Source organism: Mobula hypostoma, chromosome 7 (assembly GCF_963921235.1).
Source record: "Mobula hypostoma chromosome 7, sMobHyp1.1, whole genome shotgun sequence".
NCBI lineage: Eukaryota > Metazoa > Chordata > Chondrichthyes > Myliobatiformes > Myliobatidae > Mobula > Mobula hypostoma.
The window spans coordinates 131039041-131053438 of record NC_086103.1 but is presented as its reverse complement, the minus strand read 5'-3'; the positions used below and the strand labels follow the sequence as shown (position 1 = coordinate 131053438).

Here is a 14398-nt window from a genome sequence, read left to right as displayed (position 1 = left end):
ACAGTGAAAACACCTTCTGAAAGCAAAAACAGGGTACTAATGTAGGTCTTTCGTAACAGTGAGGTTTCGTAAAGCGAACACGCGCGCACACACACACACACACACACACACACATATATTTGTCACATGCATATTGAAACGTACAGTGAAATATGTTGTTTGAATTCCAACTAACATATCCGGGACAGACCTGGGGACAGATCTTTTCTGAGTGGGGCCTTTATATTATCCCTAAAGTGTGTCAATCAGAATCAAACTCAGTATTTTAGATGTGGCCTAATTGGTATTTGTACAGTTTGAATCTAACTTGCCTGCATTTGTAATCTGTGCTTCTCTTCATGAATCGCAGATACTTAAGCAATAACTTTCCCAAAATACACTTCCACCTTCAAGGATTTAAGCTCATAACACTCGGGTCCCCTCAGTCTACACACAGTAACATTCAATCTATACCTCTTATTCTTCCTTTTCATATATTTATTTACTGTTGCTACTTTAGCGGTCTCCCCTCTTCTGAGATGTTGTATGTTTAATGTGGCTGTACTCAGGTATTGTAAGTTTTCAGCTAGCCAGCAGAGGGCCCCCTTGGTAAGCCACTGTTCCTCAAGAAACAAATATTGTACTTGTAGTGAGAAAGCATTGCTGAAAACTTTATTCAAGATGTTGAAAGATTATCAGTACAAGCTGTGAATATTCGATTTAAACTGATCTATTTTTCCTTAATGTTTTAAATGTATAACTGTAGTGATGGAGTACTACAAATTATAAGCAGTTAAATTTCTTTTTGCTTAGGGTTCCTGGAGCGATGTTGTCGGAAGACAGAGCATATTATTGGTCACCTTGATACTTTGTGGATTTAGCTATGGTCTGCTGGGTTTCTCCAGTAACATCTGTTTGGTTACACTGGCCAGGATTCCCACAGGTGAGCTTGTAATTTGATCATAAAACTTCATTGTCTGCAAACTGTTTGCCCTATGTAATAGAGTCATAGAATACTACCGCACAGAAACAGGCCTTTTGACCTACCTATTCCATGAGGAACTGTTGTTTTTCCTTAGATAGCTTGGAGATAAAGGAGATTTAATAGCATGTAAGTTATGACAGTGAGTCCAATAATGTAATGGAAATTTTGATTTTTAAACTGCTTGTTTCTTTAAACCAGTGTGATTTTTCAAAGTTAAATGTGCGGCACACCACATCTAGCCTTTGATGTTAATGGAACTGTATTTCACGAAAATGAAATATAAAATTACTCACACATCATGTGAATTTACATGTGCATTTCCATTTCACACACAGTGAGCAAGTTATAATAGGTATTCTGACTTTTAGTCTCAAACTGGTAACTTCTACAAACAGCAAACTGTGTAAATCTGATGATACTTTAGTTCATATCATGAATAGTCAGAAGCTGAATAGATTATGTTGTCAAATTTTGTAAACCACGTTGTTGAACTGTATAGAGAAGTGAAAGATAATTTATAAAATAGGCTCCTTTTTTGTTATGTTCTTAGCTCTTTGCAACTTATTTTCAAAACCCACGAAAGGAAGGTGTGATGAAGCATCACAACTAGTTAGTTTCAAAGATGTGCCTTATGTCCTGCATGTTATGATTGTGCTGTTTTGTGTTCTTTCTGTTGCTGTTTCTTAGTCACAATCCAGCTGTAATTTGACTTGCATGAGTGGATTGTTGCCAGGCCTGTGGTAATTGTGCTTACAAGTCCCTCACCTGCCTATGTGGGTAGCCCAAAACACATTTCACAGCAGGCAGAAATCTCCACATTTCTGATCAACACCATTCCTCTAAGCTGCACAGTTGTAACTGTGCACAGAGCCTTTGGTGCCATGCAACAGGCATTTTCTTATATGTGTAATGTTAATATGATGTTGAAACTATGCTAATATAATTGTGAAATTCCCAGTTTATTATGTGTTAATAATTCATAAATTTTCTAAATAATAAAGGTACCACAACCTGCACTTCGAAACATTTTAAAGCTTCAACATACAGGTTTCCCCCGCCATCCGAAGGTAGAGCGTTCCTATGAAACGGTTTGTAAGGCGAAATGTTGTAAAGCAAAGAAGCAATTACCATTTATTTATATTGGAAAATTTTGTGAGCGTTCGCAGACCCAAAAATAACCTACCAAATCATGCCAAATAACACATAAAACCTAAAATAACAGTAACATATAGTAAAAGCAGGAATGATATGATAAATACACAGCCTATATAAAGTAGAAATACTTTTCCACAATTATTACCGAACTGTTCTCCGTAGCAAAAATCTCACGCAAGCGCTCTCGGCAGAAAATCTCACGCAAACGCTGTTGGCATAAACGCGCTCTCCAATAACCTTTAAACTATGAAGCTGCCAAAACTACCAAATAACACATAAAAATACACAGCCTATATAAAGTAGAAATAATGTATGTACAGTGTAGTATCATTTACGGGAATCGGGAGATAGCTTGCCAAGCACATTGATGATGGTGTGTTAGACTGAGTCGCAGGTTGGGGTGGTGCAGTGGCCCCCACCCTCCAGGCCGCCGACCGATACATTGCCACGAAGAACACAGCAGTAGCCGGGAGGCACACAGCACATCTTTAAGCAAAAAGCTGAAAGAAACATGCTAATTAATTAGGTGCTGCCCAGCACGTAATTGTCGGCCCAGATCAGAGGCGATTGCCTATTACATCGCCTCTGATCTGGGCCGACAATTACGTGCTAGGCGGCACCTAATTAATTAGCATGTTTATTTCGGCTTTCTTCTTAAAGATGTGCTGTGTGCCTCCCGGCTACCGCTGCATTCTCCGCAAATCGGTACAGTATCTGTCCGGGGGTTGGGGTGGTGGGACACGGGGGTGTCATCTCATCGTCGATCAGGGCAGGCAGTTCATCTTCTCCAATGACTGCCTGCCTCGATGTCGAAGGTCGAAATTCATCGTCTGCTGTGGCTGATGTGGAAGGCTTGCTTGACTGCTGAGCCTCGCACATTTTTCTATCATACAGTTGTTTGTAAGCACTCAAACCATCCTGCAAGTATCCCCTAAACCTACGTACCCTTTCAAAATTAAAGTCGTACTTTATCATTGCAGCGAAAATCTCACGCAGTTGCTTCACGTTCATTTCGCTACTACATTCGGTTTCGATTGTTATCCTTTCCTCTTCCAGTTGCATCAGCTCTTCATCTATCAGTTCTTGGTCATGGGATGCCACAACCTCTTCAACATCATCTTCGTCAGCTTCCACAAGCCAAACTCACTTTGTCCTTACTTCGTTCACCACGATCAAAACACTTAATTATGTCTAGTTTTACGATAAGTGTAACACCCTTACTCTTTCAGGCTTTTCCGACACCTTAGAACTCATCTTGCTAACGGCTGCTCAATGCAACGTGTTTAAGCAATGCCGTTCCGAATACGGGGGAGAGCGGCTGCTCGGGGCGCGCTCTGCCTTTTATTGTGCGCTGATTTTTTCACGCTCTGATTTTTTATCGCGCGCTGCCTTTCTTCGTAACAGTGAAAACACCTTCTGAAAGGGAAAACAGGGTACTAATGTAGGTCTTTTGTAACAGTGAGGTTTCGTAAAGCAAACGTTCGAAAAGCGGGGGACACCTGTACTTACATCGTCAGTGTTTCAGTTACAAATTTTAACAATAAATACAGAATGGAAGTCGGTAGCTAAGTGTTAATCAGAAGAATGTGATTTTTCAGTTTTCATTCTAAATATTCATGGAATGTATATTACAAAAAAAATTTAAAGTGCCATTCAGTTTTCAGGCCTTGTAAAAATTTCTTGCCCCAGAGTAGCTGTAAAAAAAAATAGAGGGAGCATTGCTAACCAGTTCATTTCCTTTTATATTAATACGGGGAAACTGTTGCCTAAAGAAACACCAAACAAAACCACATCCTCAGCTTCAAGGACACAGTGCTGAAAATAATGAAACTGCACCCGCAGCAGGAAACATACTGAAGACTGGTTAAAGAAACAGGATTGGTGAAGGTGCACTGTAAATTTCACATTTGCTTTCATTGAAGAATTGTTCCTTTAGATTAAGACATTGTATTAGCAGTGATCCACTTAAGAGATGAAATCTCATTGTGCAATATATTTTGAAATTACAAAAAACAATTGCGGACAGAGCACTTGAGAAAAATCAACTGACTGAACCAATCTAAAGCATGGGTCATTCAGTGAGTTTTCTTGAGATTGTCTCTAAAAGTAATAGACAGAGGAATGTCTACAGATGTACCTAATAACCACAAGAGTTCTGAGAAGTACAATGTGAGGAAAAAGTACAGACAGACCTCAGGTTACATAAGAGTTGCAAGAATTTTCCAGTAGCTGATTCCTATAGCTACCCATAGCATATACTTCTACATGAGCATGCTGTAAGTATTTCATTTCATTAAATTAGCTCCCTAGCATACAATATATAGTGTATTAAGTCTTTAATAAATGGCATGAAATCTTTAGTTATTACTTGTTTTCTGACTGGTCTGGGCTGCACTCGGATCTTGTCCTAGATAGACATCTCATTACTCTTACCATTCAACCTGTAGATCTCCTGCATCCAATATATAGACATCATACGAGGTTGTCAAACAGAATCGTCATCTTGTATCCGTCGTCTTGATGTTTTGTGTACTTTCCAGGTGTCTTCAAACATACACAGACTATTTTAAAAGCTCTTCTCTCAGACCTGGTTCCTGGATATAAACGCCCACATGTAATTGGAAGGTTCTGTGCAGCTTCCAGTGTTGGATTCATCCTGGGCCCAGTACTAAGTGGATATCTTGTTGAGCTGGATGGAGGTTTCTACATAACATGCTTCATTTGCTGTTTCATTTTCTTGGTTAATGCAGGTATGTTTCCACTGTGTGTAATATGGTACATTCATTGTGCATATTCTCAAATAAGTAATCACTTTCAACCTTTCTCTTGCAATTGTTGGTCCGGGAAGACTCTTGACATAAGTTCCTCAAAATATTTAGGGTTCAACTAAATAAACCTCTTTTGTCTGTTTCCATTCACTAGCTACTCCCAGTCACTTATTGAGCAGATAACCCTGTTTACAGCTTTTCTCCATAGTCACCGTGGTTTCACCCTATCAGAGACTCATCCTTTCAGAGACTCCACCCTTTCTTCAGTTTAACAAACTTCTTTCATCTCCTTCCCAGTTCTACCTGAAACATTAGCTCTTCTTCTCTTCCCACAGATGCAGAGTACTTCCAACATTTTCTCTATAGTTGTTTCCCTGTATCAAATTAGTATTGGGGTCTGGCTGAGTCGGTACATTTTCAAAGGAAACTGTTGACATACTAATGGGGCCCCCAGGGTGGATTTGTATGTATAGAGCAGGGGTTCCCAACCTAGGGTCCATGGACCCCTTGCTTAATGGTATTGGTCAGTGGCATAAAAAAGGTTGGAACTCCTGGTCTGGAGTATATTGAAAATCATGTTCACTATACTGTAGACAGGTGAAACTGCACCGCATTTGCGAAGAAACTCTTAGTCCTTTGTCTCTGAATCCCTATTTCACATTAAAACTGATGGCAGAGAGTGTTTATTTACCACTTGACATTGGACCCATGTTCTTTTGTAGTAACCAGTACAACCACAAAACTGCATTCACCTATCCTAAAACAAAATCTTACTGCCTTCACTTGCTGTAATTGTTCAGGGTTCGCCATCTTCCGATGTGAGCAGCACACACGAAACGCTGGAGGAACTCTGCAGGCCAGGCAGCATCTATGGAAAGAGTACAGTCGACATTTCGGACCGCAGAGCTTCAGCAGCAACCCGCCTGCTGAAGGGTTTCGGCTCGAAATATCGACTGTACTTTTTTTCCATAGATGGGGGCTGGCCTTTTGAGTTCCTCCGGCATTTTGTGTGTGTTGCTCCGATTTCCAGCATCTGCAGATTTTCTCTTGTTTACCCTCTGATATAATATCTCTCTCTATTTGAGGACTGCTGTAAGTGTATAAATAGCTTTATTGAGATTTCAGTGGTGTATTTTGTCTTTATTCTCATGTTTCACCATTATAGGTGTAGTCTGGTGGTTGCCTTACAAAGAACAGTTATACATTCCAACAAAAGAATTGCACTTAAGGACAGAAACCAGTTATGAAAGCACATGGACTAGTCTTGGTAAAGAAGACAACAGGAAATTGTTGGACACAGCAAGCAACGGAATAGCGAGACACAAAGCATCGGATCCTTTCTGGAGTCAGTGTATATCTGTGGGACTAAAGATAAAAGGACTAGTGTGTTCTAATTTATGGGACGTCTTTCTGGTAAGATTTCTGATGGCTCTAGCTAACCTCCTGTATTTCAGCAATTTTGTTCTGGCCATTGAAGAAAGATTTAGTGTGCCACCAAGCCTAATAGGATATCTCATCAGTTATGGTGGAATAATGGGAGCCCTGTCGGGTTTTATAGCAGGCTCTGTTGCTCGACTGTACAACAATAACACTTCCTTACTGCTCTTGCATTCCAGCGTCCTCACCTGCTGCACTATGGCAGTTTACTCTTTTGCTACATCCATTCAGGTCGTTGTACTGTGCACTACTCTACTAGGGTTTTCAACCGCTACTGGCCGTATGTGCGTCACTGATGTAGAGCTGAGCAGGACTGAGAGGCAGGCCAGAGGCACGCTCATGGGAGCAGGACAGTCAGTGACTGCGGTTGCTCGGATACTTGCCCCGTTGCTTTCTGGACTTGTTCAGGAGGTGAACGTATGTGGTCCACCAAGGCTTGGGGCAGTCTTGGCTTTGCTGGCTATTTTACATATGATTTCTATTCGCTCAAAGTTCTGCAAAACCACAGAGGCTAAAACCAAGTTGGAGTAAGGGATTACTGCAAGTGATGTCAGATAAACTGACTTTTTCCTGAAAGAATACGTGGACCAAATTATTGTACTCATGTGTAACCAATCTTCTGTACTGGTTCATTACTGATTTTTCCCTTCCTCGTGAATGAATGCACAGAGTAACTATATGGAAGGGGTCAAGGCACCATTGTTTGCTTTTGTTGTTCCTTGTTGTGCCTTGTGGCTGTTTTATATAAGGCCAAGTTGCTAGCTTGATGCTCAGCCCAGAACGGATGGAAAGAGTGCAAGGAGCTGGCTGTATTAGAACCTAGGACCACTCACTTCAAAGTCCGGTGCAGATACCACTACACTGCTGGCCAGCCATTACTGTTTTTACTACAACAAACTTGCATGATGAATTTTATTTATGACCATCATGGATTTAAATTTTGCAAAGATGTACTCTGCCTGTGTATAGAAACTTTAAATCATACCATTTTCATCATATCCGAGTTAATTTTAATCATATTTAATGTACTTGCCTCCCTAATCCAAACAATCTTGTGTTTTGTAGCATCTTCTCATATCTTTTTTGACAACTAGACTGTATTTGTGAAGCGTATTTACTGTTACGTTGATAAACAACCTGCTTCCTTGGCACTGTTCTCTGCAGCGTCATTTACTTTAGTCTGTACCATCCTGCTTTCAATATAGATATCTGCTGTTACTGGCACACCTAATCTTCGCACCCTTTCTAAACCATTGACTAAACATTGAACCATCTGGTGTAAAAGTCCCCATTCTGGCCCTAATACTGCACTCACCCTAGCACAAATACTTTCTTTGGACTGATACCACTGTTCCTTGGTCATTTGCTCCCACCTCCTACCCCTCACCTTTTTATTCAGCATGCCCTGTAACCTTCTTCCCAATACTCCTATGCCTTACAACCTATTACCTATTATGGATATATTTGTAAAGGTGCCAACCTCTTCCACGTTCTCCGACTGTCTCTTTCAACCCGATTATTCTCCCAGATAACCAATAGCTAGCTATTCAAGGTCTCCAAGCTATCAACATTCCACGCTCTTGTTCCTATTTCACCTATTTGTATCATAAATCCCAAGGACTTAATTACTGATTGACTAACATTACTATAATTAACCCTTGGCTACCTAACTTTCATTTTCAGGAATTTCTTCCCCTTCTTCAAAACTTTCCTTAAAACATGCATATTTATTTAAAGTTTGCCATCCCCATTCTTTGCTTTATCTTCTGATGGCTTTGGAGCAGTGAAGGACAACTTCTGCATTGTGTTGGGCATGTGGCCAAGAGGTTAAGGCATTCGCCTAGTGATCTCAAGGTTGCTAGTTCGAGCCTCAGCTGTGGCAACATGTTTGTGTCCTTGAGCAAGGCACTTAATCACACATTGCTCTAGTGTCTGTGTGAGGAGTGGCGCCCCACACAGACATCCAATCTGCACCTTGTAAGGCATGAAAATGCCCGATACAGGCCGCTCATGGTCTGAGTCGATGTTCCCTCCCCCTCCCCTCTGCATTGTCTTGTGGGATGTTTCATTCCATTAGAGCTGCTATATAAACATGACTTATTTAAGTGCAATTTTTGTTATACTGAATGAGTAGAGAGCAGACCGTTTGTGTACAAGTAAAATTGATCATAATGTAAGCCTTCCCCTCCCCTAAGCCTTAAACTTGTTATTTTATTTTGTTATTTCATAAATCTGAATACAAATTTTAATTTGCACTAATGTGAATGTGATCACACTGATGTGTATAGTTAACATTATCCTTGTGTTAAATAGTTGCAAGTGGGTTCGTTTTTAAACTTTTCAAGGAACAATTTAAAGTTAATGAATACAAAGGTTGAAGTATATATATTTGAATCAAACAACAGGAATTCTGCAGATGCTGGAAATTCAAGCAAAACACATAAAAGTTGCTGGTGAACGCAGCAGGCCAGGCAGCATCTCTAGGAAGAGAGTTAGTCCTGACGAAGGGTCTCGGCCTGAAACGTCGACTGCACCTCTTCCTAGAGATGCTGCCTGGCCTGCTGCGTTCACCAACTTTTATATATTTGAATCAATTTGTGTTTAAGCAAAAGTCACTTTAAAATTTTGCATGTTGAACCAGATGACAGAAAAACAACCTGCAAAGTTCATGCCTTTGCCAGAAAGTAAACCTCAGTATAAAAACACATCTAAATCTGTTCAGAAGCAACAGCAGTCAGAAAGCAAGTTTATATTTACTGAGAGAATCTTGCCTGTTGTGGAACATGCAATGGTGAAATGTCATTCAAACAATTTGATGAACTGGTAAAATTTTAGGCTGCTGAGTATAGCAATCCTTTAGTCTTGCAATTTGTTCACTAAACCCTTGTTGGGACGTCTTCTTACAGATGTTATTATAGCCTTGGACCATATATGGACAAAAGAATTGAATGTCAGGGGTGATAGGTAACAGTCTAGAAATCAAAATAACAATCAAATGCTATATCATAAATGGAACTTGAGTGTAAAGTCTGTAAGAGTTATTGGGATGAAGAGCTGACAAGCTATTCTTCAAGGTTTACTTGAATTAAAAATGGTTACTTTTGTTGGAAGTCAATCAGGATGCATTTGGAAGCCTTGGTATATCACAGCAAATAACTGAGGCTATGTTTTAGGCCTCAACCCTTCAGCTCATTTGACCATGTTCTTTCTTTCTGGTTGTTAATTGTATGAAATTCAATTAAATTTATAATTTTTGACACGTAAACCGTATTTGGATGAAAATGTACTTGTTCTGTGGAGCATCCATCTGTATTATCCACACCATCAGATATACACACATCCTGTATGATGGCCAGTAGAATCAATCAGATAAACATGATGGCCTCTGGAATAGGCTGGATACTGTTGTGGTGAATGACTCTCCTAATTCCACATGTATATGATGGGAATTTTGTGTAGTTTCAGGACAAGATATTCATACTCACTAGCTCATCCGCTGTCCAAAATATCCATCCCTCCATGATGTCCAATGGTAAATACAATGTATCCTAGCTCTAGGATACATTACAGATTAACAGCACCAATGGTAATAAGAAAAAAGATTGTTATTCTCCCATTTATTCTGGATTTTATTTTGGTAGTAGCTATTGTTCACTGGCAGCAACAAAATGAAGCACAAGTTTTTAGATTCAGGTCCCATTCCAGATACCTGAAAATATATTTTAGGTCAACAATACAGGATCATATTGAAGGAATCTTTCACTGGCAAAAAATAATTATATGGTTATTATTAATGATATTTTTGGAACCTTACTGTATACGAAGTGGAAGCTACCCTTACTATAGTTGTCAAATTTCATTGGTTGCTTGAGATCATCATGCTTGAAGGTTTCTTTTTAGCAAGTGTTCCTTTTTAACAATACTTCTCAAACTTACATTCACCACCAGTTAGAAGGACAAGGGCACAAAGTACAAATACATGGTCACTCCCAAATTTTCTTCTATGTCCAGACTATCCTAACTTGGGTGTATCATCATCATTCTTGGACATCAAAATTCTGCAACTCCCCATCGTTATGCAAGGTAAAGTTTAGGGGGTCGTTGGTCCAAGCAGTCTGCACTGCCATCATCCACAGGAACAGTGGCTCCCATGATAAGACAGATATCTTTCTTTACATTCTTTCTAGCATGTTCTCAGTCAAATCTTAGTTTATTATAATTGTGAATGGTTGCCATGGCCTCATTCTCCCCTGAGTAAATGAAAATTCCTCATTACCCTAAATAATTTTGTATCCGATTGCTGGATATCACTGTCTCAAAGCTACTTGTGCAAACATTCACTCATACACATAATTTAACATCATCTGTGCTGTATCAGCTCAACACTCTTTTGATGAAACCATTATAATGTTTGTGCTTACGTTGCAGTCAGAAAGATGGCAGCAATGCACTGCTTGCTATGTTCCAGAGGAGTAGTTCTACAGTACGGTGCAAACATCTTAGGCACATCTATATTGCTAGGGTGTCTAAGACTTTTGCACAGTACTGTAGTAATTTTATGTATTGCATTGTACTGCTGCCACAAAGAAAATGAAATTTCATGACAGATGTGAGTGATGATAAACCTGATTCTGATGTAAGTTTCTATTGTGGACTGAGAGTGGGAAACATCAGAGGGACATTCGGTAGTGATCAATAAACAAATTGTTTGGAATCAAATGACCCTGCCTGGTGTCTCAGGGCTGGGTATGTCTGCACCCGCACGCCCCCCCCCATCCCTGGCACTCCTCCTCTGCCACCTGTCCCATATTCCTCCCACAGTACTCCACATTGACAAATACAGTACTGTGCAAAAGTCTTAGGCACATATATTGTTAGGGTGTGTTTTATATACAGTGGCATGCAAAAGTTTGGGCACCCCAGGTCAAAATTTCTGTTACTGTGAATAGTTAAGTGAGTAAAAGATGAACTGATTTCCAAAAGGCATAAAGTTAAATATGACACATTTCTTTAATATTTTAAGCAAGAAAACTTTTTTTATTTCCATTTTTTACAGTTTCATGATAACAAAAAAGGAAAAGGGCCCGAAACAAAAGTTTGGGCACCCTGCATGGCAGTACTTAGTAACACCCCGTTTGGCAAGTATCACAGCTTGTAAATTCTTTTTGTAGCCAGCCAAGAGTCTTTCAATTCTTGTTTGAGGGATTTTAGCCCATCGTTCCTTGCAAAAGGCTTCTAGTTCTGTGAGATTCTTGGGCCATCTTGCATGTACTGCTCTTTTGAGGTCTATCCACAGATTCTCCATGATGTTTAGGTCAGGGGACTGTGAGGGCCACGGCAAAACCTTCAGCTTGCGCCTCTTGGGGTAGTCCATTGTGGATTTTGAGATGTGATGATGATGATGATCCTGTTGTAAAAGCCATCCTCTTTTCATCTTCGGCTTTTTTTACAGACGGTGTGATGTTTGCTTCCAGAATTTGCCGGTATTTATTTGAATTCATTCTTCCCTCTACCAGTGAAATGTTCCCCATGCCACTGGCTGCAACACAAGCCCAAAGCATGATCAATCCACCCCATGCTTAACAGTTGGAGAGGGGTTCTTTTCTTGAAATTCTGCACTCTTTTTTTCTCCCAACGTACCTTTGCTCATTGCGGCCAAAACGTTCTATTTTAACTTTATCAGTCCACAGGACTTGTTTCCAAAATGCATCAGGCTTGCTTAGATGTTCCTTTGAACCTACCAAATAGAACTTTTTGGCCGCTTAGCTATTCACAGTACTGTAACAGAAATTTTGACCGGGGTGCCCAAACTTTTGCATGCCACTGTGTGTGTGTATGTATGTGTGTGTATATGTGTATGTGTATATATATGGTTTTGTACAGTACTGTATGCTCTAGCCCATCAGGAATACTCCTTTCTGCAAAAATTGTGTGATGTGCAATTAGTCATTACTTTCTCAGACAGTGGCTGGCAATACTCAAATATTCCTTTATTTGTTACCTCAACCTCTCTGAAGGGAAGGATGTAACTCAGACGTGCTTTGGTATTTGCATTGGTAAAGCAGATCAATTCCAGGTTGTTATTTCTGATTGATCAGCCTGTATAATTCATTAGTTGACAACACCCCCCACCCCCCAAAAACTCCACTCAAGAAATATCAAACCTGATGGAAAGAGTTGGGACTTTACTTTATTCTTCTTATTCTGAGAACTGTCCAAGAGGACTTGTAGAGAATCAAGAAAGTCTGGATTTCACTACAGTTCCGGGGGCTCCTGGTGTAGCTGGCAAAGTCGACGTGCAGACTCTGCCACAGGTGCATGGTGATGTATTCTTTCTGCTACTTAACACAGGTCCTGCTGAATGTCATCCTGAATGCTCCATATTATGGATTGCAGATTCCCTTGAGTCAGTTACACTTTTTAAAGAAGACTTTATTTTTCAATCATTTCCTTCATTCACTTTAGTGATTTACTGCTGTGAACAAAGCTTGTTATGGAGTTTGGCATGCAAAATATGCTGCCTGCTTAGAGTAACAAAATGGAACCTGCATTGTACCAGAGTGCTTTGCCTATAGTGTCGGTGCAACATTATGATGAAGGACCTTCGAGTATATGACAAACTGCAGAAAGATAAGTGGATCTGGTTACTGGAAGGAATACCAAGTACACTAATTAAGCATAGGTAGATAATACTTGTATAAAGGAGTGACTATGCTGTCTGTCTTTTCAAAGCTATCACAAGCTTTTGTGCAGTGATGGTCTTCCCTTGCAGCAAGTATAATAAACATGCTTACGAGTGATCCACTGTGAGTTAATTGTTGTTTGTTTTAAGACGTGACAAAAAGGTGCTCAACAGAATTTGGAGGTTGCATCGAGATCGCATGTTTAGGCACTGGAACAGACTAAGGGAGATTCTGGTGAATGCCTGCTCCTGGGAAAACTCCGTCAAAGGAGTGATCACCAAAAAGTAACTTCGTTTTTTGCTCTGTGTGGCCTTTCCAGGTGAGTAGCAAACACTGTGCTGGGGTCAGCCCCACCCTCGTTCTATGCACTGATTACGCTACTGTCTATTGAGTGGATCAGTTTCTCTCTCCACTTTTGGCACGGTGACCAGAAACACATGAGTATCAATGATTAGATTTAACGGGTAAGAGTGTCAGGGACAACTGTGGTATCAGTGATGCACCAGATTTGACCGGTAAGAGTGTCAGTGACACTTAAGGTCTGGTGTCGGGGATGCAACGGTATCGGTGAGAAAGAGTGAGATTTGTGGAAACTGAGCTCATAAATTTAATCCCTACAGGATGCTGTAGTGAATAAGAGAAAGTCAATAAGTAGGCTGAGGAGGAGAGACTAGAAATTGGTGGTAGTAGGACAAGGGGAGTCCTTCTCTGTCCCAAATAAGCATGGTATATGTTTAATAATTACGGGAAGGGATCAGTGGAAGAATTGTCTACATGGGTTAAATTCACAAGGGATACTGACAAACCCTTCCCACCAGGTGGATCTTTAAATTGGGATAAGATTCAGCAATTGTAAATTGTATAGGAGAAAAGGGACCCTTTTAAGAGAAGAATTAAGCGTTTGAGATGGCCAGTGTTTGAGGGCTGGGAGAAGGAACCAGAACAGCATCATGAGAAAAGTAGGAACTGTGGTATAGATGCCAGTGAGCTTAGAAAACCGGAGGAGGAGGAGGAGGAGAGGTTGGCTGCTATGGCATTGGCCACTCCCAAGGAGGATGATGATTGGAATTTCACTCCTCCTCTATATATGTCTCCCCTAACACAAAGTGGGGGAGTGATGTCACCTAGTCGTGAAACTCCTGCAGGTTCAGCGGACCAAATCCCAATAGATGTCCGATCACTTTATCCCGAATAACCTGTCACTCAGCAACCTCAAAGACCCAAACCACATCCTCCCAAGTCTCAGTATGGTATGGAATTATGGAGTGCATCGAACATTGGTCAGAGTTAGGATCAGGAGGGACAACCGGATCAACTGGGATCAGTTCCTGGTGTGTGTTTTTCCCTTAAGGTATTTCCCTGCTGGGGCAGTGGGGGAACCAAGTGGTGTA

The 14398-nt window shown here is 40.5% G+C and overlaps 1 protein-coding gene across 1 annotated transcript in view; it reads left to right on the top strand.

The window, feature by feature from the left end:
* Nucleotides 1-9899, top strand: part of mfsd9 (major facilitator superfamily domain containing 9) — a 37974-nt gene extending 28075 nt beyond the window's left edge. Inside the window, exons 4-6 of the mRNA XM_063052858.1 lie at nucleotides 793-922; nucleotides 4660-4869; nucleotides 6053-9899. Coding sequence (XP_062908928.1) covers nucleotides 793-922; nucleotides 4660-4869; nucleotides 6053-6855 — 1143 coding nt within the window. The 3' untranslated portion in view covers nucleotides 6856-9899. The remainder of the gene's footprint in view (nucleotides 1-792; nucleotides 923-4659; nucleotides 4870-6052) is intronic.
* The last annotated feature ends 4499 nt before the right edge of the window (nucleotides 9900-14398 follow it).